The sequence below is a fragment of the Phaenicophaeus curvirostris genome, chromosome 19 (genome assembly GCF_032191515.1).
Source record: "Phaenicophaeus curvirostris isolate KB17595 chromosome 19, BPBGC_Pcur_1.0, whole genome shotgun sequence".
NCBI classification, from domain to species: Eukaryota; Metazoa; Chordata; class Aves; order Cuculiformes; family Cuculidae; genus Phaenicophaeus; species Phaenicophaeus curvirostris.
Window position 1 is genome coordinate 8,123,402 of NC_091410.1, and position 27,813 is coordinate 8,151,214.

The following is a 27,813-nucleotide window of genomic DNA, read 5'->3' on the forward strand; positions in this document are numbered from 1 at the left end:
GAGACACGGTGAGGGGACAAAGGACACTGTGAGGGGAAAGGACATGGCGAAGGGAAAGGACACGGTGTGAGGAGAAAGGACACTGTGAGGGGAAAGGACATGGCGAGTGGCAAAAGGACGTGGTGATAGGGGAAAGGAGATGGTGAGCGTGAAAGGCCATGGCAAGGGGGAAGGACACGCGAGTGGCGAAAGGACATGGTGAGGAGAAAGGGAGATGGCAAATACAAAATGACGTGGCAAGGGGAGAAAGGACACTGCAAGGGGAAAGGGAAATGGCAGAAAGGCCACATCGAGGGGCAAAAGGACGTGAGGAGGGGGTAAAGGAGATGGCAAGAGGCAAAACGAAACAGTGAGGGGGAAAGGGACATGGCGAGGGACGAAATGACACAGTGAGGGGTGAAATGACATGGCAAGTAACAAAATGACATGGCAAGGGGCGAAGGGACACAGCGAGAGGAAAGGGAGATGGAGAGGAGGAAAGGACACCACAACGTGCAAAAGTACACGACAAGGGGAATGGACACAGCGAGGGGGAAAGAGACATAGTGAGGGGGAAAAGGACAAGACGAGGGGACACAGCACAGAGCGCAAGGACACAGCGAGGGGTGCAAGGAGGGCAGGAGAGCCAGGGAATGGGGAGGAAGGGCAAGGGAAGGTGTGCTGAGGGGTGTGGATGTAAAAAAAAAACTCCATTGCCACTCAAAGAGGAGGGAGGGTGGTGGGTAAGCACACTTGGATTCCTGGGCTACCCGCACACCCGGCAATGGTTCCTTCAAAGTTCTTGCTGGTGCCGGGTGTTCTGGTGAAGGCAGAGAAGTTCATCTGTTAATTGCGAGGGGAGTGCCTGCAACACTCTCATCAGAGATGCACAAAAGAAACCGGAGTGAAGTGGGGGGTGGTACAAGAATCAAAGTATTTTCAGTTAGAAGAACAATCAAAGTGTTTTCAGTAAGAAGGAAGGAAGGAAAGAAGGAAGGAAATTTAAAGTATAGAAACTGCAGCACACCATCCTGAGCCCTGGCCATGCAGCAGCACCCAGAGAGCTGGACCCACACTGCTGTCCAGGGAGGAGGCATCTCCACGTCTCTCCAGCTGCCACCCCTGGCCAAGAAGGCAGGAGCCATTTTGTTGCCTTCACCGAGGAACGTGAATAACAGCGAGGGCCTAGCCCCACACCCCAACCCACAGAGAGGGCAGAGCGACTGCTACAGCTCTGGAGCTGAGGGGCCCTCCCCACCCACCACCGGCTTAGCAAGACACCCAGCAAGATCTACACTTGTTCCCAGCACAAGCCACACTTTAGAAGTCACAAGGCGCCTACTGAAGACTGTGCAGAAACTCAGACTCACCTTTTTGGTACAGAGTAACCAAAAAAGGCCTCCTGAAATGATCTAGTCCAAGCCCCTGTTCAGGCATGGTCACCTGGAGCAGATTGCCCACGCTTCTGGGTATCTCCACAGATGGAGACTTCACTACCTCTCTAGACAAACTTGTTCCAATGTTCAATCATCCTCATAATATGAAGCGAGAGTTAGCATGAATAACTGGTCTTTGGACCATTCATCCCCAAATGCTGCATGAAGAAGCTGCTTCTGTGCAATTTAAGAGTCCTTAAGAGTCCTTCGTTATCAGTAGAATCGTGCTGTGTGAAAGAGAGAGGAGCTAGGAGGAATGTTGTGTTTCTACAGCACCTTAGCTTGAAGATGAGAAATATCCAGCTGCTTCTTTCTCCTCTCTCCTGGAACCTTGGCCACGTTCGAGAAGGAGGGGGCAGTAAGTGGCTGGAGCCAGACTCTATTTTTTGGGGCGATGTCAGGTGTGTATTCGATGGTATAAAGTCAAAGCCCCTCACAGCAAGGGTTGGGAGACCTCAGTCACGGGTGGATGCACTGCGTGATTTCCCAATTGCCTTTCCCCGAATCCACATTGCGAAAAAGAAAGCTCCCCCCCCCAGCAGCTGTGGATCTGGATGATGTTAAAGCAATTGGTGATGTATTTCCCTGAATCACCGTACTTATTCTCTTAGAGTAATGATTAGACACGTTGCTTTTACCAGCTGTTACTGTTAACTTGTGATCAATCACTACTTGATCATTTGTCACCTTTCTTACTGTATTAACTTGAGTAAGACCTTGACTTCACACAGTTTGGGCCTTTATTACTATTTTTGCTGAAGGCTCCTGAGTATTGAAGAGTTTGGGGCTCTTGCGACGGTTTCTTTTTCTAAGAGCTCCTTGATTTCATAGAGTACTTGAGAGTCTGGGGGCTTGGCTTCACATCTCACTTAGCCAGCCTCCAGCAACCCTCACAACAAAGTCCTTGCTCGAGGAAAACCTCCCAGCTGACCCGCAGGAACCTGCCTCAGAGAGTTGAGGCACAGCAGTGCCTTCCTGCCCTGTCCTGCTCTGCAGACAAGAGGAGGCAGGAAAGCAGGGAAGCAAACTGGACCTGCAGCCACTGAGCCCTGCTCGGCCCACCCTGGGAGCTCCTGCACCAGGCAGATGCGCTCACATCAAGACAAAGTGTGAGCAGCAGAGGAAAGGCACGTGGGCAGCAGGTCCCAGAGCCCAGCAGGATCCGTGATATGGGCAGCAGGTCCACGGTCCACGGCGTGGCAGCATCAGTGCTGCCAGCAGCAGGTCCTAGAGCCCACCAGGACCAACGGGGAGACAGGGACGGTGGAGGGGGAGATGGGGACCGGGGGTGGCGGAGATGGGGACGGGGAGATGGGGGAGACGGGGACGGGGTGGGCAGGAGCTCAGAGCCGATGGCTCAGACTGGCTTCCTTGGCAGGATGCGTATTGCTCCAGAAGAGATGCCTGTTCTTCAGGTGCTGGAAGGGAGAGACAAGCCTTTTCCAGTCCCGCTTCAGTTTAGATTTAGTCTTCTTCACCTGTGCAAAGGCAAGAAGGGTCCTGGGGTCAGAGCACAGGGTGCACTGTCTCCCAGCAGCCCGCTCCAGCGCGGGATGCAGCCAGCACCCACCTTCCCTTGGTCGAACTCTCTGTCCCACTCATCAATGACCGTTGTCTTCTGGGACCGTGTGGCATCGTGAATGGCGTCTTGGCTGATTGCAGACGTCTCTCCCTCCCAGGTCAGCACTGCAGAGCGGCAGGGTCAGCCGGGAGCAGGGCACTCAGCAGGGAGCACCGTGCCGTGCTTCTCTGCAGGGTCCCTGCCCCAGCCCAGCAGCCGCAGAGCTGCCTGTGCTGCTCCTGGGAGAGCCCTGGCCCTGACGGAGCATGGAGGACTCGAGGCAGGGCACTCAGAGGGTTGTTTCCCACCCAGACAAACAGGGATTACCTTCTTTGCCATATGCCTTGTCCACTGAGTCCTTAAGAAGGTTCTTCAATACACTGTATGCTTGGTGGCTCCCAGGTGGTGAGCTGGCCCCATGGGCTGGCCTGGGGCTCTGGACACCCGTGGAGAGCCTGGCTCCATCGCCACCCTGGTGCTGCCGGGTACATATTGCTGCGAAACACACAGAAGGGGTGAGGAAAAGCCACTTCTAAGGCAGATCTTATCCCAGGAAATGCCGTTTGGACTAAAAACGTCGGCACTGGTGACACTGCTCCTTGAATCCTGGGTTCTGTTCTGGGTCCCTCACCACAAGAAGGATGTTGAGGCTCTGGAGCGAGTCCAGAGAAGAGCAACAAGGCTGGTGAGGGGGCTGGAGAACAGGCCTTATGAGGAGCGGCTGAGAGCGCTGGGGGTGTTTAGCCTGGAGAAGAGGAGGCTGAGGGGAGACCTCATTGCTCTCTCCAACTACCTGAAAGGAGGCTGTGGAGAGGAGGGAGCTGGGCTCTTCTCCCAAGTGACAGGGGACGGGACGAGAGGGAATGGCCTCAAGCTCCGCCAGGGGAGGTTCAAGCTGAACATTAGGAAAAAATCTTTCATGGAAAGGATCATTGGGCACTGGAACAGGCTGCCCAGGGAGGGGGTTGAGTCACCTTCCCTGGAGGTGTTTAAGGGACGGGTGGACGAAGCGCTGAGGGACATGGGTTAGTGTTTGACGGGAATGGTTGGACTCGATGATACGGTGAGTCTTTTCCAACCTGGTGATTCTACGATTCTATGATTCTATGGCCCAGGATGCTTGGGGACACTGGGGCCTGTCCTGGGCAGGGAAGACTGAGGGCTAAGTCTTCACCCCAAGTCTGGGGGTGAAGCCCTCACGGTACAGCTGGTCAGCTCTCCCGCACGACGGGCATGCAGGCCTGTGGTCAGGACCACGGGTGCTTCCAGGCAATTGTGGGGCCCAGCAAGCACTGGGCAGCGCTCTGAGGGGCTGCACGGGCAGACAAACAGCTGGCTTTCCCCTGCCAGGTGGAGGCACAGTCATACCTGAAGAGCTCTTTGAGGTGTGGACGCTGTTGGCACTGAGCTCCTTCGAGGCTGGGTGGCTGAGCTGTTCCTTCTGCTGGAAGTGGTGGTGCTCCACCTCAACAGCCTCCATGCAGTGCTGCTCCGGTGCCTGGGGCTCTGACTCAGCCCTTCTAGGGACAGGGAAGGCAGCGGGGTCAGCGGGTTCTAGGCCACAGCAGGAAGAGTCTCAGCTCCCCCCATGGTGACAGACACAGGACACCCACACCCCAGCAGGGGTGAAACAACCTCCATAGAGCTGGTGCTTGGGCTGGCTCCATGGCAAGGCTTGTCCCACCCGTGGAAAGACAAAGCACACCCAACCACAGCCCAGGGAGCCTGACTTCAGGCTGAGCAGAGGCGTGCAGGGCTTTGGCATGACCCTAGTGCCTCACCTGCCCGAGGACAGAGCCCCAGAAGAGCCCACTGGTGATGCCGTTTTCCTTCTCTTCCTCTTTTTCTTCCTCTTGTGCTCTGCAGCCAGCCCCTGGCAGCCTGGCTCTTCCTGGCCACTACTGGAACTCCTTCCTGACCCATCCCCAGTGAGGGACACCGAGTCCTCGTGTGTGCGCCTCTTCTTTCTGGGCGGGCTGGAGGTGTCGTCTTTGCCATTAACACATTGAGCACGAGGGCCGCCGTCTGCGCTTTGGTGATGCCTTTTCAGAGGAGAGCTGAGGACCTGAAGGGCTGGTAGTTTAGAGGAAGGCTCTTCTGTATTCAGCAGGCTGAGTGCAGATGAAGGTGTGCGGAAGGACAGGAAAAGATACAGATATGGTGTTAAAGCCAGGTCCTGAGCAGGAGCCCCTCTTTGCCTCACCAACCCAAGATACTCAAGCACAGCACTGCACTGCTGCCACCTCAGCCACAAAATCTGAATTAGACCCTGCTCTAGGGCAGCAGCTGCAAGCGCACACGATGACCTGCCCCGTGCCCACAGCACACGCTGTCCCATGGGGGACTGGGAAGGAGCGAGTGTTGCTGCAGCATGCGCTGATGGCAAAGGTTACAAAGGAAAACCCAGAGCAAGACCTAAACCAGGCTGGTGCCTCCTGATCCCAGGGGACACCAGGACACGGCGAGGGCCTTCAAAGCTCCCTCCCACCCTGTGCTAACAAAGACACCGTCCTGCTTCTGGGATCCAGAGCGAGCCCTGCCAGCCCAGGAGAACAGGAGGGTCAGCTGCCGTGCCAGGCAGTTGCTTCACAGAGTATCTGAAGATTGCTACTGGCCCTGCTGCCTGGGAGCAACCAGCATCGCTTACCTCAACTTGCCAGAAGGCTGGGAAGCAGAGTCGGGGTGGCTGGTGTCCATGGGTTGGATCTCCTCCGAAAGCCGGGGGTGAGGTTGTGTGTGGTGCTCACCTTCGCTCACTGCCTGTGGTGTGTTGCCCTGTAGTTAAGGACAGGAATAAAAACCGGGTAGTCTAAAGAAAAGAGGATTCTGTGACCCAAGAGGAGAAAACCGAAAAGGGGAGCCCAGAGAAAGGGGAGGGGGACAGAGAGACTGGGTGAAGGAGGTGGGGCGTGGTACAAGAATCAAAGTATTTTCAGTTAGAAGGAAGGAATGACTGAAGGAAGGAAGGAAGGAAGGAAGGAAATTTAAAGTATAGAAACCGCAGCACACCATCCTGAGCCCTGGCCATGCAGCAGCACCCAGAGAGCTGGACCCACGCTGCTGTCCAGGGAGGAGGCATCTCCACGTCTCTCCACCTGCCACCCCTGGCCAAGAAGGCAGGAGCCATTTCGTTGCCTTCACCGAGGAACGTGAATAACAGCGAGGGCCTAGCCCCACACCCCAACCCACAGAGAGGGCAGAGTGACTGCTACAGCTCTGGAGCTGAGGGGCCTTCCCCACCCACCACCGGCTTAGCAAGACACCCAGCAAGATCTACACTTGTTCCCAGCACAAGCCACACTTTAGAAGTCACAAGGCGCCTACTGAAGACTGTGCAGAAACTCAGACTCACCTTTTTGGTACAGAGCAACAGCTTCTTGGCTGGTGGTGGTGATGTGGAACTGCTCCGCTCCATAGCGCCACCGGTCAACAGTAACCTCTTCAGTTTAAGCAAACTGGAGCTGTGAGGAAGAGCTGGCTGAACTCCAGGGACCGCAGAGAGGTGCTCTCTGGGCTCCTGAAGCTGCTTGGATGAGGTGTGCGGCGCCTTGGACCCAAAATACTGGGGCAGCTCCACTTTGGCCTCTGTTGGTCCAGTAGTCCTGCAGTCCTGAATTCTACGTCCAGAAGGCAGGTGCGGGGTCTTCTTGGGCCTCTGGGCTGCATCGTAAGGCCGAAACAAGTGCCTTTTCAGGATGTCGCATTTCATTTTGAACGATGAGGCCAGATTCTGTAGCTGCTTCGGTGGAACTCTAGCATTTGGCACATTTGCTGGTGCGCTGAGTGTTCTACGGGGCACAGAGACCCCAACCTCCTCTGGCTCAGACAGCTTCATGGCTGGCTGCGCCTCTGACTTCTAGATAAAGGGAGAGACAGAAGGTCAGTGAGAATTCAAGAGGCCCAGCTCACCCAGGAACCCTTGGCTCAGCAGGGTCCCTCCTGCAAACAGTTCTCCCTTGCACCCACCTTCCTCCAAAGCTGCAGCCCCTGCCCTGGCTAAGTGGACAGAGGGGCAGCGGCTCCCAGGAAGGGACCTTCGGGACTCACCTGGCCCATCACTGGTTGGCAGGGTGGGACAGACGCAGCCTTGGCAATGGTTCCTTTAGAGTTCTTGGTGGTGGTGCTGGGCGTTCTGGGGAAGGAAGAGAAGCGCATGTGTTAATTGCGAGGGGAGCGCCTGCAACACTTGTCAGAGATGCACAAAAGAAACAGGAGCAAAGCTCCAAGGAGGCGAGATGCTCTTCAGCTACACCTCTTGATCCACAAAAGGCTGAGCCTCTCCCTGCCTCCCTCCTCTGAGCCAGCTCCGTGCCACACCCTGGCTTGTGCTACCAGCCCTGTCCCAAAGGCCAAGAGCAGTGGGCAGAGGGGCTGGGAGAGACAGGGTGCTCTCACCTCAGGTAGAAGAGCAGGTAGGCCTGCTGGCTCAGCACCACCTTGATGTTGGTGGGGCGAACCACGTCATCGTTCATTTCGTACCACTGCCCATTGCTAGCCTGAAGAAGAGAGAACAGGGTTGGGCTGCATCCGAGGAAAAGGGATTTGGTGAACACAGCCTGTACCCCGCTTCCAGTGCTCCACATGGGCTGAACGCCCTCCTTCCTGCGCACTACAGGGACCCACGAGGACCCAGCGGCACCCAGCCCAGAGAACACACTGAGCTCACCTTCACGTAGCAGTAGTAGTGCCCCGAGTGGGACGAGAACCCGGAGTGCACCAGCACAGCATACAGCTCGTACGTTATAGGGTTCCCTTTGTTCTCCGACATGTAAGGTCTGATGTCCAAGAACTCGGGGTACGTCACGTCCTGCGGAGAGACGATGTCTCAGAAGCCCGCACAGCAGACTGCTTTCTTGCTGGAGCAGGAGCTCAGCTGTCCTCCGAGTCCCGTGTCTTGAGAGAGGAGGACTCACTCTCCCCAGGCAGAGGTCACGGTGAGCATAACACCAGGATGAGCTGAACTCCCACTGCACGGCTGGAGAAGGGCTACAGCACGGCTCGCACCGTGCACCTCCCACCCTGCGCTGGGCACAAGACCTCAGGCCAGCAGACAGCCCTGGCTCTGGAGTGCCAGGTACTCACCTTTGTGATTTTGCCTCCACTAACGCTGGAAAAGCGCTTCAGCGAGAGCGTCAGAACATTGGATGCTTGGTGGATGCTGAAGCGTTTGGTCGCTTGCACTTTGGTCTTGCACCTGCACAGGAAGAGCTCGAGCTGTTCAAGGTGTTTCACCACAGATGGAAGAGTGATTGCCAAGCGATTGCCAGCCCTGGCCAAGCAGCAAACCGCACAGAGATGCTGACGCCAGGCACTGCTTCAGGGCACCTGCTTACAGCCACATCTGCTGGCCCAGGTCCTCCTCACAAGAGGAGGAAGCTGAGGAGAGGCAGGTTCCATTGCAGGCTTCATAGACTCATAGAATCACCAGGTTGGAAGAGACCCACCGGATCATTGAGTCCAATCGTTCCCACCAGTCTCTAAACCATGCCCCTCAGTACCTCATCCACCTGCACCTTAAACACCTCCAGGGAAGGCGAGTTAACCACCTCCCTGGGCAGCCTGGTCCATTGCCTAATGACCCTTTCAGTGAAGAATTTTTTCCTTATGTTGAGCCTGAACCTCCCCTGGTGGAGCTTGAGGCCATTCCCTCTCGTCCTGTCCCCTGTCACTTGGGAGAAGAGCCCAGCTCCCTCCTCTCCACAATCTCCTTTCAGGTAGTTGGAGAGAACAATGAGGTCTCCCCTCAGCCTCCTCTTCTCCAGGCTAAACACCCCCAGCTCTCTCAGCCGCTCCTCATAATACTTGTTCTCCAATCCCTTCACCAGCCTTGTTGCTCTTCTCTGGACTCACTCCGGAGCCTCAACATCCTTCTTGTGGTGAGGAGCCCAGAACTGAACACAGGATTCGAGGAGCGGTCTCACCAGTGCCGAGTACAGAGGGAGAAGAACCTCCCTGGACCTGCTGGTCACACCGTTTCCTATACAGGCCAAGATGCCCTTGGCCTTCTTGGCCACCTGGGCCACTGCTGGCTCATGTTCAGTCGCTGTCGACCAACACCCCCAGGTCCCTCTCCTCCAGGCAGCTTTCCAGCCAGGCTTCTCCTAGTCTGTAGCGCTGCTTAGGGTTGTTGTGCCCCAAGGGCAGGACGCGGCATTTGGCCTTGTTAAACCTCATGCCCTTGGTCTCAGCCCAGCAGTCCAGCCTGTTCAGACCCCTTTGCAGAGCCTCCCTACCCTCCAGCAGATCCACACTTACACCCAGCTCCCATGGCCGCATAGAGAAGCCCTCCCTGCTTCCCCTCGTCCCGCCAGAGCCCACACACTCACCTGTCACACATGTACGCATTGTCGTTGCACAGCATCTCTGGCCTCACAAATAAGTTCAGTGCCTGCTGGATACTGTCAACACCCTGCAAGGACAGAGGAGAGGTCAGGCCATGAATGGCCTGTCCACACGACAGCCTGGCTCCCTTCCGAGACGCTGGCCCCAAGAGACAACACAAAGCATGAACACAGAGCCACAGACTACACCGAAACCCACACCACGAGGTGCAGCTGCACTTGTCCCCTAACACCACAGAGCTTCCAGAGGAGTCGTGGCTCCTGCTGGCGCAACAGGCGCCGCTTTGCCAGACAGAGAAGGCAGCGCGACAACAGAATCTGCTTCCCTGTCGCCTGCACTGGGACTTGACACCAGCAGGCTAAGGAACCTTGAGGCAGTAACCGTGCAGTTGCAGGAACAGCCCCTCCGAGAGCCGAGCTCCTCCCCATCCCGACCCTGCCACAGTACCTCAATCTCCACCGTCAGGTCCAGGAAGGGTTCATAGGTGTCGGAGGGCGAACCGCACGCTTTGCACTTCACTGCAAAAGAAAAAGCCATGAGCACACCCTGACACAACGCCAGCACCCACCACCATCCCAGCACAGCGCAGGCAGTGCAGGATTCCCCCTCTCCGCCTTTGGGCATCGGGATTCACGATCCAGCAAGGCGGAAGGCCGGCAATTCCACATCGTGTAGGGACAGCAAGAGTTCCCATATAGCCAGCAACACAGGTTCCTTTGCTGGTGGCAATGAGCTGGGGACCCACAGCCAACAGCTTTTTCCATCTCCACAGCAGGCATCGTGGCCCGCAGGGATTGCAGGATGGACCAGCTGCAGCTCCAGATAATTTACAAATAATAATTTTCCCCCAAGAGTTTTCCTGCAAATCTTTCTTTCAAAAATCAAAATTTCCTGCAAAGGCCTGGCAGCCAGCACTCACCACAGGACCGAAGGTAACCACCAAATATCTGATGGATCAGTGTTGTGGTCTGGGTCTGGCGATCCAACCTAGAGAGAGCAGCACAGGATCTCACACCGCCCCTCCGCAACGGCCACCCCACACGCCACCCCTGTGTCCTCAGGACACCTCCCCTGTGTGCTCTGGAGCAGGGGAGTCACAGCCTCTGTCGCTCTGCTCCCCCGTGGCAGAGCTCAAGGGGTGGAACCAGGCTGCTCCAAGCAGCAGAAGCCCCTGGCTGGAGCTCTGGGCTGGGCACTGCAGGCAAAGGCAGCTCAGCTGGCTCCAAGCCACCCTCGGGGACACGTTTGCCCCACAGTCCCCTCCCACAGGCACACGGGACCGGTGAGGGGACAGCAGAGAAGAGCAGCAAGGGCTGTCAGAGGCCCTACGTACTGGGTGCAGCCATTCAGGCAGGCTCTCTGCATTGCATCAACCGTGAAGCGCAGGAACTCGTGTGCGTCCTCCTGGCGGCCAAAGCAGATGTGCTGGGCAATCTCTGCAGGAGAGGGAGGAATCAGTCCCAGCAAAGGCATCAACACATGCAGTCCTTCCCGCCCTCCCATCCTCCCTTCTACCCTCCCTCAGGGCAGGGAATCTGGGGCTTGAGCCCCCTCAACCCAAACCAGATGTCACGCTTAGGCTGGCCGTGGGGGAAGCCCCACACAACCCCCGGCAGGCTCCAAGAGTCAGCTCCGAAGAGCAGCCTGCCAAGATCTGTCCCCATCTCAAAGATTCTGCTCCCGCATCAGTCACCGTTCCCCCGCACAGATACAAGAAGGGAGCGCAGCTATCCTTACCCTTGATGACAACGATGATGGCCACTGGCCGAATCACACTGCCGCTGCTACGAAACACCCCGGTGATGTGGTGCTCCATGGCGCACAGCATGCAGAACTCATCTCGCAGGCCTGGAGCGGGAGAGAAGACGTTGGGGACAAAGCCGGGAGAGGTAGAGGCAGTACATGGGATGGGGGATCTCTGATGCAGCCAAGTCACAGCACCAGCCACTGCAACACCCTAGGTGGGAAAGCATCCACATGGATGGACAAAAGATCACAGGTACTCGCTTGGGAAGCCCACAGGATGGTCCCAAGAGCCCTAAGGACGGGGCCGGAGCCCCCCAGGCTCCCCTTGGTCACAGCTCAGAGCAGTGCCCACCGGGACTCCCTTGCAAAGTCCCCCAGAAGCAGCAGCGCCTGCCCGTGCGCCGTCTTCTGCCCTGGCTTCACGCAGTTCCCACGAGCAGAGACTGCTCAGCCCCCACGAAGCCAGCAGACCCCATCGGACCAGTCTTAGTCCTGGTTATGCCCAGCAGAGTCAGAGCCTTCGCAGACACAAGGATGCAGAGCTTGGGAACTCAGCTATGGCAGAGCTGGACACAGGAACGACCTCTCGATGGAAAAACGAGGCAGGAGGGAGCAGAGAAGGAGCATCCTGACACCCATAAACCCTTGCCAGAGCCAGGCCCCCCCACTCACAGGTTCGGCTGTGCTCCCTGGACAGCAGATAGTTGGCGAGCGGAGGCGTGTACGTCAGGCACTGGATGGTGGCATTAAGGAAGCAGGTGTTCCCCACGTTTCGGAGCCCAGCGCCGATGCGGTGGACCTGCTGCCACTTCAGGGAGAGCTGCCCCACAGGGAAAAGAACCCTCTGGGGCACACAGACCTCATCCCCGGGGATCCCTGGGACACAGCTTCTGCCTGCGGGGAGAGAAGGGTGATGAGTGTCGAGGTGTGGGGTGCAGACAGGGTTCCCCTCACCCTCTCTACATACCTTGCTTGGCAGGCGGTTCCCTCTCACGGCTGTCAGCAGGCTCCCCGCAGGGGTTGAGCAGCTCATACTTGCCCCGGAGGGGGTTCAGCTGCTCGTAGGCACCGTGCTTGGCGGGCTCGAACTCGACACTCTTCGTCTGGAGCATCTGGAAGGAGGCGGCCAGCACCTGGTGCAGGTCCTGCACATCCTTGGTGTCCAACTGCTTCAGCGCGTGCTTCAGCTTCTCCTTGATGGCCATGGCGCTGCCCGGCGCCTGCGGCGAGCGGAGGGCTCGGTGGAGCGGGTTGCGGGGAGCCCCACCGCGTCCCGCTCCCCCTCGCCGCATCCCGTTGCCACGGCAACGCCCCCAGACTCCCGTTCCCCGAGGAATCGGCCCCGGAGGCCCCAACCGGTCCCCGCCCTGGGATAACCGACTCCCCCCCCCGGCCCGGGACACCGAGCACCTCCCCCTCGTCCCCAACCCGCCGCGGAGCCGCCCCGGCCGCCCCTCCCCGCTCACCGAGTTCCTCCGCCGCCGCCGCTTACTCGTGCGGCCGTCCCACACGGGATTCCAGCGGTACCAGCACCGCCTCCTGACCCTGCGCTTCCCCGCCCCGGGTTCAGACGGGGCGGGACGAGGGCTGAGAGGGGCCGGCGTCGCGCTCCGCCCCTCGGGTCCAGCCCCGGAGCAGTCTCCTCGCTCCGCCCCCGGGGGAGGAACCGGAGGAGGGTCCGGGAGGCTTCGCGCTCCGCCTTCCTGGCTCGACGGGGCGGAACCGGAGCCGAGCGAGTCGGCATCTCGATTCGGGGCGGTACCACGCCAGAACATCCTCGCTCCTCCTCTCGGGGCGGAGCGAAGGGGGAACTAGGGCAGGGGCTCCTCGCTGCTCCTCCCGGGGTGGATACAGAGGGCAGAGCCTCCTCCTCCCGGGATGGATAGAGGGAGCGGGGTCTCCGCGCTTCCTCGCCTCCTCCTCGAAGGCGGGGGAGCTGTGGGCCCTCTGTCCCTCTCCTTTCGGAGTGGAATGAAGGTAAGACCTCAACTCTTTCGCGTACGTCGCGAGAAACCTCGCAGGGCTGGACGAGAGCGGGAGCTCCGCGCTCCTGCGTCCGTCCGCTCCGCCTGCCCGAGGCGGTGAGAGAGCGGGGGCTGCGCGGCCCCGGTGCCCGTTAAGCCCCATAGTAGGGGGACTCAGTCCCTCTCAGGTCCCATTAAGCCCCATGGTAGAGGGGGGTCTCATCCCCACTAAGCCCCATAGTAGGGGGATTCAGTCCCCATTAAGTCCCATGGTAGAGGGGAGGGTCTCATCCCCACTAAGCCCCACAGCAGAGGAATTCAGTCCTCATTAAGCCCCGTGGTGGCCCTGGTAGCTCAGTCCCCGTTAAATCCCCCAGGTACCACTGCCCTCTCCACGTCTTTTGCTCCCCTCCGCCCCTGCCGCACGTCTACACCAGCACCAGGTCTCCCTCGTGCAGGGAACCCCTGCGACTCCAGCACTGGATGAGGAAAAGGAAATTAGGGCACAGGGACCACACAGCCGGTGGCAAAACAAGTGGAAATATTAAACTGAGAGACAGGCAGAGACAGGAGCAGTGGCACACATGATATAACCATACAGAAAGCGAGCGGGAGGCGCATCTGGGACTGATTAGAGGTTTGGGTGGGGGGTTTCCTTTTCTTTCTTTTGAATTTTTCTCTTCAATAAAATTGCCCAGACTGGTCCAGTACGACATCTTCAACCTCACAGGGACGCACAGCATGAAAACGCCCCCGGAGCAGGGCTGCGAGGGGGGTTATTCCCAGCACGCTCCCAAAGCTGCGGACAAGGAGCTCTGCGGCATAGTGAGGGGCAAAAGGACATGATGAGGGGACACAGCAAGGAGCGCAAGGACACAGCGAGGGGTGCAAGGAGGGCAGGAGAGCCAGGGAATAGGGAGGAAGGGCAAGGGAAGGTGTGCTGAGGGGTGTGGGTGTAAAAAAATCTCCATTGCCACTCAAAGAGGAGGGAGGGTGGTGGGTAAGCACACTTGGATTCCTGGCCTACTGGGACAGGATCCAAACCCACTGCACCCTTTGGATTTGGGGATAGGAGCACAGCTCTGCTGGGGTAGATGAGCAGGCAGACAGCAGCCCGCAGCTGTGTCACCGTGGGGCAGAGCTGGACCTCAGCGTCACAGCACCTCCCTCCATGCCACTCTGGGGGACACGTTTGCCCCACAGTCCTCTCCCACAGGCACATCTGCATGGCATGGACGGTGACGCACAGGAACTCATGTGCATCCTCCTGGTGGCCAAATGGGATGTGCTCAGCAATCTACAGGAGAGGGAGGAATCAGTCCCAGCAAAGGCATCAACATATGCAGGCCTCTCCTCCCTCAGGGCAGGGAATCTGGGGCTTGAGCCCCCTCAACCCAAACCAGATGTCACGCTTAGGCTGGCCGTGGGGGCAGCCCCACACAACCCCCGGCAGGCTCCAAGAGTCAGCTCTGAAAAGCAGCCTGCCAAGATCTGTCCCCATCTCAAAGGTTCTGCTCCCGCAACAGCCACCGTTCCCCCGCACAGATACAAGAAGGGAGCGCAGCCATCCTTACCCTTGATGACAACGATGATGGCCACTGGCCGTATCGCACTGCCGCTGCTACCAAACACCCGGGTGATGTGGTGCTCCATGGCGCACAGCATGCAGAACTCGTCTTGCAGGCCTGGAGCGGGAGAGAAGACGTTGGGGACAAAGCCGGGAGAGGTGGAGGCAGTACATGGGATGGGGGATCTCTGGTCCAGTGCAGCTCAGCCACGCTTGGTTTTTCCAAGGAGCTTTGTGGTGCGGCGCAGCTCTGTGGCATCCTGGGTACGCAGGAAGCAGCATATGTCACCCCCAGCTGATGCAGCCCAAGTCACAGTATCAACTGCTGCAACGTCCCAGGTGGGAAAGCATCCTTGTAGATGGAAAACAGATCACAGGGCAAATCCCTCCAGATCCCCAACGCCACGGTTGGAGTCCCCCAGGCTCCCCTTGGCCACAGCTCAGATCAGTGCCCACTGGGACACCCTTGTAAAGTCCCCCAGGAGCAGCAGCGCCTGCCTGTGCACCGTTTTCTGCTCTGGCTTCATGCAGTCCCCATGGGCAGAGAGTGTTGAGCATCAAACAAAATAATGTCTCTCACGCTCTTTGTTGCATCCAGGCCGATGTGGGTGCAGTGTCCTTGCAGGTATCCTGAGAGACAATGACAATAGCATCCTACCCACTGAGATGCGAAAGATTGTGTGGGATGCAGCCACGGAGAAGGAGCTCAGGATCTTGGAGAGAATGAACAAAACAATTGGCTGGATAAGTTTTTAAGTCAAAAAGTGGAATATCGCTGACCAGGTGGATTGGTTCCTTGTTGCAAACTGTAGTGTTCATCACTTTCATAGAAAGGATCATCTTTTTGGTATTGTTTCGAATGCACAGTTTTGAAAAGAATTATGTTGCTAGAACAGGGGTAGATAAACAACATTGCTGTTATTCTGCCTTGCTTGTTATCCTGTGAGAAGAAGGGTCATGTGGACCTTTACACCAGGATTGAAAGTTCCAAAAAGAAAAGGAGGGATTTGATATAAGTAGCGTTACTATTACAAAAGTGGAATGTTTGATTTAAGCTAAAGTAGAGTTAAGTTTCATCTATGTAACTATATTCTTTTTAAAGTTAGGCAGGATGTCCCTGCAACTCAGTGCTACGTGAGAAAATAACTCGATGGTGTAGGTTTTTATTTTGCAGATCCTGTGTGACTGGATCTATTTATTCACTATGACCACTGGCATCTTCAATGCACTCCTGCACCCTGCTGTAATCATTCAGCTAATGCAAACTGCTTGGGCTTTGCCATGGTAGTGACTTGTTAGGGGATGAAGCAGGTGAAACGCTGCATTGACAACCAGGTGAAAGGACTGAGACTGGCCAAGCGCCTCCTGCTACGCTCAAGGGCAAGACTGCGTTGGCCTCTGTGTTTACCACCAAGAAGAACTTCTAGCTCCGCTATTGGCTGCAACCCAGTAGGCGTTGAGCGGTGGAGACACATGTCATACCAGACCTTGATGTGAGGGTGGCCTCCTCTGTTACAAGAGGGCCATCCAGGAGGAGCGGGCAGGCCACGTAGTCCGTGGTTGACATGAATCACAGAATGGTTGAGGTTGGAAAAGGCCTCCTGAAATGATCTGGTCCAAGCCCCTGTTCAGGCATGGTCACCTGGAGCAGATTGCCCACGCTTCTGGGTATCTCCACAGATGGAGACTTCACTACCTCTCTAGACAAACTTGTTCCGATGTTCAATCATCCTCATAATACGAAGCGAGAGTTAGCATGAATAACTGGTCTTTGGACCTTTCATCCCCAAATGCTGCATGAAGAAGCTGCTTCTGTGCAATTTAAGAGTCCTTAAGCAGGAGAGAAGGGGACAGAAAAAAGCCACAGGCCCTGCCTTTAGCAGAAAAGAGAGAGGATACTACCCACAAAACCTTGTATGGATATGAAGATCAACGTGAACGTCAATGGATTTTCACAAGCAGAAAAGAATCTGCTAACAATGAAACTGTTGCTGATATTGTGTTATCATTGTAACCAGAACGTGAGTTGGGAAAATAGAGGGGCAGAGGGCAATGCATAAGAGCGTGAGAAAGTGTTTCATTATCAGTAGAACTGTACTGTGTGAAAGAGAGAGGAGCTAGGAGGAATGTTGTGTTTCTACAGCACCTTAGCTTGAAGATGAGAAATATCCAGCTGCTTCTTTCTCCTCTCTCCTGGAACCTTGGCCACGTTCGAGAAGGAGGGGGCAGTAAGCGGCTGGAGCCAGACTCTATTTTTTGGGGCGATGTCAGGTGTGTATTCGATGGTATAAAGTCAAAGCCCCTCACAGCAAGGGTTGGGAGACCTCAGTCACGGGTGGATGCACTGCGTGATTTCCCAATTGCCTTTCCCCGAATCCACATTGCGAAAAAGAAAGCCCCCCCGCCCCAGCAGCTGTGGATCTGGATGATGTTAAAGCAATTGGTGATGTATTTCCCTGAATCACCGTACTTATTCTCTTAGAGTAATGATTAGACACGTTGCTTTTACCAGCTGTTACTGTTAACTTGTGATCAATCACTACTTGATCATTTGTCACCTTTCTTACTGTAATAACTTGAGTAAGACCTTGACTTCACACAGTTTGGGCCTTTATTACTATTTTTGCTGAAGGCTCCTGAGTATTGAAGAGTTTGGGGCTCTTGCGACGGTTTCTTTTTCTAAGAGCTCCTTGATTTCATAGAGTACTTGAGAGTCTGGGGGCTTGGCTTCACATCTCACTTAGCCAGCCTCCAGCAACCCTCTCAACAAAGTCCTTGCTCGAGGAAAACCTCCCAGCTGACCGGCAGGAACCTGCCTCAGAGAGTTGAGGCACAGCAGTGCCTTCCTGCCCTGTCCTGCTCTGCAGACAGGAGGAGGCAGGAAAGCAGGGAAGCAAACTGGACCTGCAGCCGCTGAGCCCTGCTCGGCCCACCCTGGGAGCTCCTGCACCAGGCAGATGCGCTCGCATCAAGACAAAGTGTGAGCGGCAGAGGAAAGGCACGTGGGCAGCAGGTCCCAGAGCCCAGCAGGATCCGTGATACGGGCAGCAGGTCCACGGTCCGTGACGTGGCAGCATCAGTGCTGCCAGCAGCAGGTCCTAGAGCCCACCAGGACCAACGGGGACACAGGGACGGTGTGGGGGGAGATGGGGACGGGGAGATGGGGGAGGTGGGGACGGGGTGGGCAGGAGCTCAGAGCCGATGGCTCAGACTGGCTTCCTTGGCAGGATGCGTATTGCTCCAGAAGAGATGCCTGTTCTTCAGGTGCTGGAAGGGAGAGACAAGCCTTTTCCAGTCCCGCTTCAGTTTAGATTTAGTCTTCTTCACCTGTGCAAAGGCAGGAAGGGTCCTGGGGTCAGAGCACAGGGTGCACTGTCTCCCAGCAGCCCGCTCCAGCGCGGGATGCAGCCAGCACCCACCTTCCCTTGGTCGAACTCTCTGTCCCACTCATCAATGACCGTTGTCTTCTGGGACCGTGTGGCATCGTGAATGGCGTCTTGGCTGATTGCAGACGTCTCTCCCTCCCAGGTCAGCACTGCAGAGCGGCAGGGTCAGCCGGGAGCAGGGCACTCAGCAGGGAGCACCGTGCCGTGCTTCTCTGCAGGGTCCCTGCCCCAGCCCAGCAGCCGCAGAGCTGCCTGTGCTGCTCCTGGGAGAGCCCTGGCCCTGACGGAGCATGGAGGACTCGAGGCAGGGCACTCAGAGGGTTGTTTCCCACCCAGACAAACAGGGATTACCTCCTTTGCCATATGCCTTGTCCACTGAGTCCTTAAGAAGGTTCTTCAATACACTGTATGCTTGGTGGCTCCCAGGTGGTGAGCTGGCCCCATGGGCTGGCTTGGGGCTCTGGACACCCGTGGAGAGCCTGGCTCCGTCGCCACCCTGGTGCTGCCGGGTACATATTGCTGCGAAACACACAGAAGGGGTGAGGAAAAGCCACTTCTAAGGCAGATCTTATCCCAGGAAATGCCGTTTGGACTAAAAACGTCGGCACTCGTAAGACCGCTCCTTGAATCCTGGGTTCTGTTCTGGGTCCCTCACCACAAGAAGGATGCTGAGGCTCTGGAGCGAGTCCAGAGAAGAGCAACGAGGCTGGTGAGGGGGCTGGAGAACAGGCCTTATGCGGAGCGGCTGAGAGCGCTGGGGGTGTTTAGCCTGGAGAAGAGGAGGCTGAGGGGAGACCTCATTGCTCTCTCCAACTACCTGAAAGGAGGCTGTGGAGAGGAGGGAGCTGGGCTCTTCTCCCAAGTGACAGGGGACAGGACGAGAGGGAATGGCCTCAAGCTCCACCACGGGAGGTTCAAGCTGAACATTAGGAAAAAATTTTTCACGGAAAGGATCATTGGGCACTGGAACAGGCTGCCCAGGGAGGGGGTTGAGTCACCTTCCCTGGAGGGGTTTAAGGGACGGGTGGACGAAGCGCTGAGGGACATGGGTTAGTGTTTGACGGGAATGGTTGGACTCGATGATACGGTGAGTCTTTTCCAACCTGGTGATTCTACGATTCTATGATTCTATGGCCCAGGATGCTTGGGGACACTGGGGCCTGTCCTGGGCAGGGAAGACTGAGGGCTAAGTCTTCACCCCAAGTCTGGGGGTGAAGCCCTCACGGTACAGCTGGTCAGCTCTCCCGCACGACGGGCATGCAGGCCTGTGGTCAGCACCACGGGTGCTTCCAGGCAATTGTGGGGCCCAGCAAGCACTGGGCAGCGCTCTGAGGGGCTGCACGGGCAGACAAACAGCTGGCTTTCCCCTGCCAGGTGGAGGCACAGTCATACCTGAAGAGCTCTTTGAGGTGTGGACGCTGTTGGCACTGAGCTCCTTCGAGGCTGGGTGGCTGAGCTGTTCCTTCTGCTGGAACTGGTGGTGCTCCACCTCAACAGCCTCCGTGCAGTGCTGCTCCGGTGCCTGGGGCTCTGACTCAGCCCTTCTAGGGACAGGGAAGGCAGCGGGGTCAGCGGGTTCTAGGCCACAGCAGGAAGAGTCTCGGCTCCCCCCATGGTGACAGACACAGGACACCCACACCCCAGCAGGGGTGAAACGACCTCCATAGAGCTGGTGCTTGGGCTGGCTCCATGGCAAGGCTTGTCCCACCCGTGGAAAGACAAAGCACACCCAACCACAGCCCAGGGAGCCTGACTTCAGGCTGAGCAGAGGCGTGCAGGGCTTTGGCATGACCCTAGTGCCTCACCTGCCCGAGGACAGAGCCCCAGAAGAGCCCACTGGTGATGCCGTTTTCCTTCTCTTCCTCTTTTTCTTCCTCTTGTGCTCTGCAGCCAGCCCCTGGCAGCCTGGCTCTTCCTGGCCACTACTGGAACTCCTTCCTGACCCATCCCCAGTGAGGGACACCGAGTCCTCGTGTGTGCGCCTCTTCTTTCTGGGCGGGCTGGAGGTGTCGTCTTTGCCATTAACACATTGAGCACGAGGGCCGCTGTCTGCGCTTTGGTGATGCCTTTTCAGAGGAGAGCTGAGGACCTGAAGGGCTGGTAGTTTAGAGGAAGGCTCTTCTGTATTCAGCAGGCTGAGTGCAGATGAAGGTGTGCTGAAGGACAGGAAAAGATACAGATATGGTGTTAAAGCCAGGTCCTGAGCAGGAGCCCCTCTTTGCCTCACCAACCCAAGATACTCAAGCACAGCACTGCACTGCTGCCACCTCAGCCACAAAATCTGAATTAGATCCTGCTCTAGGGCAGCAGCTGCAAGCGCACACGATGACCTGCCCCGTGCCCACAGCACATGCTGTCCCATGGGGGACTGGGAAGGAGCGAGTGTTGCTGCAGCATGCGCTGATGGCAAAGGTTACAAAGGAAAACCCAGAGCAAGACCTAAACCAGGCTGGTGCCTCCTGATCCCAGGGGACACCAGGACACGGCGAGGGCCTGCAAAGCTCCCTCCCACCCTGTGCTAACAAAGACACCGTCCTGCTTCTGGGATCCAGAGCGAGCCCTGCCAGCCCAGGAGAACAGGAGGGTCAGCTGCCGTGCCAGGCAGTTGCTTCACAGAGTATCTGAAGACTGCTACTGGCTCTGCTGCCTGGGAGCAACCAGCATCGCTTACCTCAACTTGCCAGAAGGCTGGGAAGCAGAGTCAAAGTGGCTGGGTTGGATCTACTCAGAAGGCCGGGGGTGAGGTTGTGTGTGGTGCTCATCTTCGCTCACTGCCTGTGGTGTGTTGCCCTGTAGTTAAGGACAGGAATAAAAACCGGGTAGTCTAAAGAAAAGAGGATTCTGTGACCCAAAGGGAGAAAACCGAAAAGGGGAGCCCAGAGAAAGGGGAGGGGGACAGACAGACTGGGTGAAGGAGGTGGGGCGTGGTACAAGAATCAAAGTATTTTCAGTTAGAAGGAAGGAATGACTGAAGGAAGGAAGGAAGGAAGGAAATCTAAAGTACAGAAACCGCAGCACACCATCCTGAGCCTTGGCCATGCAGCAGCACCCAGAGAGCTGGACTCACACTGCTGTGCAGGGAGGAGGCATCTCCACGTCTCTCCAGCTGCCACCCCTGGCCAAGAAGGCAGGAGCCATTTTGTTGCCTTCACCGAGGAACGTGAATAACAGCGAGGGCCTAGCCCCACACCCCAACCCACAGAGAGGGCAGAGCGACTGCTACAGCTCTGGAGCTGAGGGGCCCTCCCCACCCACCACCGGCTTAGCAAGACACCCAGCAAGATCTACACTTGTTCCCAGCACAAGCCACACTTTAGAAGTCACAAGGCACCTACTGAAGACTGTGCAGAAACTCAGACTCACCTTTTTGGTACAGAGTAACAGGTTCTTGGCTGGTGGTGGTGATGTGAAACTGCTCCGCTCCATAGTGCCACCGGTCAACAGTAACTCCTTCAGTTTAAGCAAACTGGAGCTGTGAGGAAGAGCTGGCTGAACTCCAGGGACCGCAGAGAGGTGCTCTCTGGGCTCCTGAAGCTGCTTGGATGAGGTGTGCGGCGCCTTGGACGCAAAATACTGGGGCAGCTCCACTTTGGCCTCTGTTGCTTCTGTAGTCCTGCAGTCCTGAATTCTACGTCCAGAAGGCAGGTGCCGGGTCTTCTTGGGCCTCTGGGCTGCATCGTAAGGCCGAAACAAGTGCCTTTTCAGGATGTTGCATTTCATTTTGAACGATGAGGCCAGATTCTGTAGCAGCTTCAGTGGAAGTCTAGCATTTGGCACATTTGCTAGCGTGCTGAGTGTTCTACAGGGCACAGAGACCCCAACCTCCTCTGGCTCAGACAGCTTCATGGCTGGCTGCGCCTCTGGCTTCTAGATAAAGGGAGAGACAAAAGGTCAGTGAGAATTCAAGGGGCCCAGCTCACCCAGGAACCCTTGGCTCAGCAGGGTCCCTCCTGCAAACAGTTCTCCCTCGCACCCACCTTCCTCCAAAGCTGCAGCCCCTGCCCTGGCTAAGTGGACAGAGGGGCAGCGGCTCCCAGGAAGGGACCTTCGGGACTCACCTGGCCCATCACTGGTTGGCAGGGTGGGACAGACGCAGCCTTGGCAATGGTTTCTTCACAGTTGGTGGTGCTGGGTGTTCTGGGGAAGGCAGAGAAGCGCATGTGTTAATTGCGAGGGGAGTGCCTGCAACACTTGTCAGAGATGCACAAAAGAAGCAGGAGCAAAGCTCCTAGGAGGCGAGATGCTCTTCAGCTCCACCTCTTGATCCACAAAAGGCTGAGCCTCTCCCTGCCTCCCTCCTCTGAGCCAGCTCCGTGCCACACCCTGGCTCGTGCTACCAGCCCTGTCCCAAAGGCCAAGAGCAGTGGGCAGAGGGGCTGGGAGACACAGGATGCTCTCACCTCAGGTAGAAGAGCAGGTAGGCCTGCTGGCTCAGCACCACCTTGATGTTGGTGGGGCGAACCACGTCATCGTTCATTTCGTACCAGTGCCCATCGCTAGCCTGAAGAAGAGAGAACAGGGTTGGGCTGCATCCGAGGACCTTCCGGGCCTGAAGAGCTGCATGAACAGTGCCCAGTGGCAGAACTCCGCCCCACAAAACCCACTGGTGGCCCAGGGGCAGGAAAGGGGATTTGGTGAACACAGCCTGTACCCCGCTTCCAGTGCTCCACATGGGCTGAACGCCCTCCTTCCTGCGCACTACAGGGACCCACGAGGACCCAGCGGCACCCAGCCCAGAGAACACACTGAGCTCACCTTCACGTAGCAGTAGTAGTGCCCCGAGTAGGACGAGAACCCGGAGTGCACCAGCACAGCATACAGCTCGTACGTTATAGGGTCCCCTTCGTTCTCCGACATGTAAGGTCTGATGTCCAAGAACTCGGGGTACGTCACGTCCTGCGGAGAGACGATGTCTCAGAAGCCCGCACAGCAGACTGCTTTCTTGCTGGAGCAGGAGCTCAGCTGTCCTCCGAGTCCCGTGTCTTGAGAGAGGAGGACTCACTCTCCCCAGGCAGAGGTCACGGTGAGCATAACACCAGGATGAGCTGAACTCCCACTGCACGGCTGGAGAAGGGCTACAGCACGGCTCGCACCGTGCACCTCCCACCCTGCGCTGGGCACAAGACCTCAGGCCAGCAGACAGCCCTGGCTCTGGAGTGCCAGGTACTCACCTTTGTGATTTTGCCTCCACTAACGCTGGAAAAGCGCTTCAGCGAGAGCGTCAGAACATTGGATGCTTGGTGGATGCTGAAGCGTTTGGTCGCTTGCACTTTGGTCTTGCACCTGCACAGGAAGAGCTCGAGCTGTTCAAGGTGTTTCACCACAGATGGAAGAGTGATTGCCAAGTGATTGCCAGCCCTGGCCAAGCAGCAAACCGCACAGAGATGCTGACGCCAGGCACTGCTTCAGGGCACCTGCTTACAGCCACATCTGCTGGCCCAGGTCCTCCTCACAAGAGGAGGAAGCTGAGGAGAGGCAGGTTCCATTGCAGGCTTCATAGACTCATAGAATCACCAGGTTGGAAGAGACCCACCGGATCATTGAGTCCAACCGTTCCCACCAGTCTCTAAACCATGCCCCTCAGTACCTCATCCACCTGCACCTTAAACACCTCCAGGGAAGGCGAGTTAACTACCTCCCTGGGTAGACTGGTCCATTGCAATGAGGTCTCCCCTCAGCCTCCTCTTCTCCAGGCTAAACACCCCCAGCTCTCTCAGCCGCTCCTCATAATACTTGTTCTCCAATCCCTTCACCAGCTTGTTGCTCTTCTCTGGACTCACTCCGGAGCCTCAACATCCTTCTTGTGGTGAGGACCCCAGAACTGAACACAGGATTCGAGCAGCAGTCTCACCAGTGCCGAGTACAGAGAGAGAAGAACCTCCCTGGACCTGCTGGTCACACCGTTTCCTATACAGGCCAAGATGCCCTTGGCCTTCTTGGCCACCTGGGCCACTGCTGGCTCATGTTCAGTCGCTGTCGACCAACACCCCCAGGTCCCTCTCCTCCAGGCAGCTTTCCAGCCAGGCTTCTCCTAGTCTGTAGCGCTGCTCAGGGTTGTTGTGCCCCAAGTGCAGGACGCGGCATTTGGCCTTGTTAAACCTCATGCCCTTGGTCTCAGCCCAGCAGTCCAGCCTGTTCAGATCCCTTTGCAGAGCCTCCCTACCCTCCAGCAGATCCACACTTACACCCAGCTTCCATGGCCACATAGAGAAGCCCTCCCTGCTTCCCCTCGTCCCGCCAGAGCCCACACACTCACCTGTCACACATGTACGCATTGTCGTTGCACAGCATCTCTGGCCTCACAAATAAGTTCAGTGCCTGCTGGATACTGTCAACACCCTGCAAGGACAGAGGAGAGGTCAGGCCATGAATGGCCTGTCCACACGACAGCCTGGCTCCCTTCCGAGACGCTGGCCCCAAGAGACAACACAAAGCATGAACACAGAGCCACAGACTACACCGAAACCCACACCACGAGGTGCAGCTGCACTTGTCCCCTAACACCACAGAGCTTCCAGAGGAGTCGTGGCTCCTGCTGGCGCAACAGGCGCCGCTTTGCCAGACAGAGAAGGCAGCGCGACAACAGAATCTGCTTCCCTGTCGCCTGCACTGGGACTTGACACCAGCAGGCTAAGGAACCTTGAGGCAGTAACCGTGCAGTTGCAGGAACAGCCCCTCCGAGAGCCGAGCTCCTCCCCATCCCGACCCTGCCACAGTACCTCAATCTCCACCGTCAGGTCCAGGAAGGGTTCATAGGTGTCGGAGGGCGAACCGCACGCTTTGCACTTCACTGCAAAAGAAAAAGCCATGAGCACACCCTGACACAACGCCAGCACCCACCACCATCCCAGCACAGCGCAGGCAGTGCAGGATTCCCCCTCTCCGCCTTTGGGCATCGGGATTCACGACCCAGCAAGGCGGAAGGCCGGCAATTCCACATCGTGTAGGGACAGCAAGAGTTCCCATATAGCCAGCAACACAGGTTCCTTTGCTGGTGGCAATGAGCTGGGGACCCACAGCCAACAGCTTTTTCCATCTCCACAGCAGGCATCGTGGCCCGCAGGGATTGCAGGATGGACCAGCTGCAGCTCCAGATAATTTACAAATAATAATTTTCCCCCAAGAGTTTTCCTGCAAATCTTTCTTTCAAAAATCAAAATTTCCTGCAAAGGCCTGGCAGCCAGCACTCACCACAGGACCGAAGGTAACCACCAAATATCTGATCGATCAGTGTTGTGGTCTGGGTCTGGCGATCCAACCTAGAGAGAGCAGCACAGGATCTCACTCCGCCCCTCCGCAACGGCCACCCCACACGCCACCCCTGTGTCCTCAGGACACCTCCCCTGTGTGCTCTGGAGCAGGGGAGTCACAGCCTCTGTCGCTCTGCTCCCCCGTGGCAGAGCTCAAGGGGTGGAACCAGGCTGCTCCAAGCAGCAGAAGCCCCTGGCTGGAGCTCTGAGCTGGGCACTGCAGGCAAAGGCAGCGCAGCTGGCTCCAAGCCACCCTCGGGGACACGTTTGCCCCACAGTCCCCTCCCACAGGCACACGGGACCGGTGAGGGGACAGCAGAGAAGAGCAGCAAGGGCTGTCAGAGGCCCTACGTACTGGGTGCAGCCATTCAGGCAGGCTCTCTGCATTGCATCAACCGTGAAGCGCAGGAACTCGTGTGCGTCCTCCTGGCGGCCAAAGCAGATGTGCTGGGCAATCTCTGCAGGAGAGGGAGGAATCAGTCCCAGCAAAGGCATCAACACATGCAGTCCTTCCCGCCCTCCCATCCTCCCTTCTACCCTCCCTCAGGGCAGGGAATCTGGGGCTTGAGCCCCCTCAACCCAAACCAGATGTCACGCTTAGGCTGGCCGTGGGGGAAGCCCCACACAACCCCCGGCAGGCTCCAAGAGTCAGCTCCGAAGAGCAGCCTGCCAAGATCTGTCCCCATCTCAAAGGTTCTGCTCCCGCATCAGTCACCGTTCCCCCACACAGATACAAGAAGGGAGCGCAGCCATCCTTACCCTTGATGACAACGATGATGGCCACTGGCCGTATCGCACTGCCGCTGCTACGAAACACCCCGGTGATGTGGTGCTCCATGGCGCACAGCATGCAGAACTCATCTCGCAGGCCTGGAGCGGGAGAGAAGACGTTGGGGACAAAGCCGGGAGAGGTGGAGGCAGTACATGGGATGGGGGATCTCTGATGCAGCCCAAGTCACAGCACCAGCCACTGCAACACCCTAGGTGGGAAAGCATCCACATGGATGGACAAAAGATCACAGGTACTCGCTTGGAAAGCCCACAGGATGGTCCCAAGAGCCCTAAGGACGGGGCCGGGGCCCCCCAGGCTCCCCTTGGTCACAGCTCAGAGCAGTGCCCACCGGGACTCCCTTGCAAAGTCCCCCAGAAGCAGCAGCGCCTGCCCGTGCGCCGTCTTCTGCCCTGGCTTCACGCAGTTCCCACGAGCAGAGACTGCTCAGCCCCCACGAAGCCAGCAGACCCCATCGGACCAGTCTTAGTCGTGGTTATGCCCAGCAGAGTCAGAGCCTTCGCAGACACAAGGATGCAGAGCTTGGGAACTCAGCTATGGCAGAGCTGGACACAGGAACGACCTCTCGATGGAGAAACGAGGCAGGAGGGAGCAGAGAAGGAGCATCCTGACACCCATAAACCCTTGCCAGAGCCAGGCCCCCCCACTCACAGGTTCGGCTGTGCTCCCTGGACAGCAGATAGTTGGCGAGCGGAGGCGTGTACGTCAGGCACTGGATGGTGGCATTAAGGAAGCAGGTGTTCCCCACGTTTCGGAGCCCAGCGCCGATGCGGTGGACCTGCTGCCACTTCAGGGAGAGCTGCCCCACAGGGCAAAGAACCCTCTGGGGCACACAGACCTCATCCCCGGGGAGGACATCCCCCGGGGGAGGAACCGGAGGAGGGTCCGGGAGGCTTCGCGCTCCGCCTTCCTGGCTCGACGGGGCGGAACCGGAGCCGAGCGAGTCGGCATCTCGATTCGGGGCGGTACCACGCCAGAACATCCTCGCTCCTCCTCTCGGGGCGGAGCGAAGGGGGAACTAGGGCAGGGGCTCCTCGCTGCTCCTCCCGGGGTGGATACAGAGGGCAGAGCCTCCTCCTCCCGGGATGGATACAGGGAGCGGGGTCTCCGCGCTTCCTCGCCTCCTCCTCGAAGGCGGGGGAGCTGTGGGCCCTCTGTCCCTCTCCTTTCGGAGTGGAATGAAGGTAAGACCTCAACTCTTTCGCGTACGTCGCGAGAAACCTCGCAGGGCTGGACGAGAGCGGGAGCTCCGCGCTCCTGCGTCCGTCCGCTCCGCCTGCCCGAGGCGGTGAGAGAGCGGGGGCTGCGCGGCCCCGGTGCCCTCCCGCGCTCCCATTGTGCGCTACGCGCGGGGGGCGTGGCCATCGCCTATGACGGAACCGGGCCGCGAGCTCCTGGCACCCGGCTCCCCGTTAGCCGCACCCAGTCCCCGCTAAGCCCCGTAGTGGCCCTGGCAGCCTGGTCCCCATTAAGCCTCGTGGCAGGGGAGGAACCGGTCCCCATTAGGTCCCATGATAGAGGGGGGGTCTGCTCCCCGCTAAGCCCCCCAGTAGGAGGATTCGGTCCCATTAAGCCCTGTGGCCGTGGGGAGCTGCTCCAAATAACGCCCTGCGGTCGGCTGACCAGTCCCTAGGAAGCCCCGTGGTGGGGGGACTGGGACCCTGTTAAGCCTCGTGATGGCCCTGGCAGCCTGGTCCCCTGTAAGACCCCTGGCAGGGGACTAACTACTCCCTATTAGGTCCCGTTAAGCCCCATAGTAGGGGGACTCAGTCCCTCTCAGGTCCCATTAAGC

At 57.6% G+C, this 27,813-nt stretch overlaps 4 protein-coding genes across 4 annotated transcripts; 1 reads left to right on the forward strand and 3 right to left on the reverse strand.

Annotated features, from left to right (window-relative positions):
- Positions 1-2,144: 2,144 nt before the first annotated feature.
- LOC138728901 (ubiquitin carboxyl-terminal hydrolase 36-like) lies at positions 2,145-12,615 on the reverse strand. The gene is made up of 19 exons (XM_069872596.1): positions 12,531-12,615; positions 12,032-12,284; positions 11,737-11,958; positions 11,056-11,166; positions 10,652-10,754; positions 10,238-10,305; positions 9,766-9,836; positions 9,303-9,385; positions 8,059-8,170; positions 7,643-7,783; positions 7,372-7,472; positions 7,024-7,108; positions 6,329-6,832; positions 5,624-5,751; positions 4,758-5,087; positions 4,345-4,496; positions 3,304-3,471; positions 2,986-3,101; positions 2,145-2,893 (listed from the first exon to the last, which is right to left on the reverse strand). The coding sequence occupies exons 2-19, from the start codon at positions 12,267-12,269 to the stop codon at positions 2,759-2,761; spliced, it is 2,868 nt and encodes a 955-aa protein (XP_069728697.1). The 5' UTR covers positions 12,270-12,284; positions 12,531-12,615; the 3' UTR covers positions 2,145-2,758.
- A 1,387-nt stretch (positions 12,616-14,002) lies between these two features.
- LOC138728855 (uncharacterized) lies at positions 14,003-17,108 on the forward strand. The gene is made up of 2 exons (XM_069872510.1): positions 14,003-16,616; positions 16,739-17,108. The coding sequence occupies exon 1, from the start codon at positions 14,200-14,202 to the stop codon at positions 15,163-15,165; it is 966 nt and encodes a 321-aa protein (XP_069728611.1). The 5' UTR covers positions 14,003-14,199; the 3' UTR covers positions 15,166-16,616; positions 16,739-17,108.
- Positions 17,109-17,195: 87 nt separating this feature from the next.
- LOC138729056 (ubiquitin carboxyl-terminal hydrolase 36-like) lies at positions 17,196-20,645 on the reverse strand. Its single transcript, XM_069872926.1, has 6 exons — positions 20,617-20,645; positions 19,787-20,137; positions 19,374-19,525; positions 18,333-18,500; positions 18,015-18,130; positions 17,196-17,922 (listed from the first exon to the last, which is right to left on the reverse strand). The coding sequence occupies exons 1-6, from the start codon at positions 20,643-20,645 to the stop codon at positions 17,788-17,790; spliced, it is 951 nt and encodes a 316-aa protein (XP_069729027.1). The 3' UTR covers positions 17,196-17,787.
- Positions 20,051-27,474, reverse strand: LOC138728887 (ubiquitin carboxyl-terminal hydrolase 17-like protein 6). The gene is made up of 13 exons (XM_069872574.1): positions 26,673-27,474; positions 25,991-26,101; positions 25,587-25,689; positions 25,173-25,240; positions 24,701-24,771; positions 24,238-24,320; positions 23,153-23,264; positions 22,737-22,877; positions 22,382-22,482; positions 22,040-22,118; positions 21,345-21,848; positions 20,653-20,771; positions 20,051-20,137 (listed from the first exon to the last, which is right to left on the reverse strand). The coding sequence occupies exons 1-12, from the start codon at positions 27,001-27,003 to the stop codon at positions 20,703-20,705; spliced, it is 1,773 nt and encodes a 590-aa protein (XP_069728675.1). The 5' UTR covers positions 27,004-27,474; the 3' UTR covers positions 20,051-20,137; positions 20,653-20,702.
- Positions 27,475-27,813: the final 339 nt, after the last annotated feature.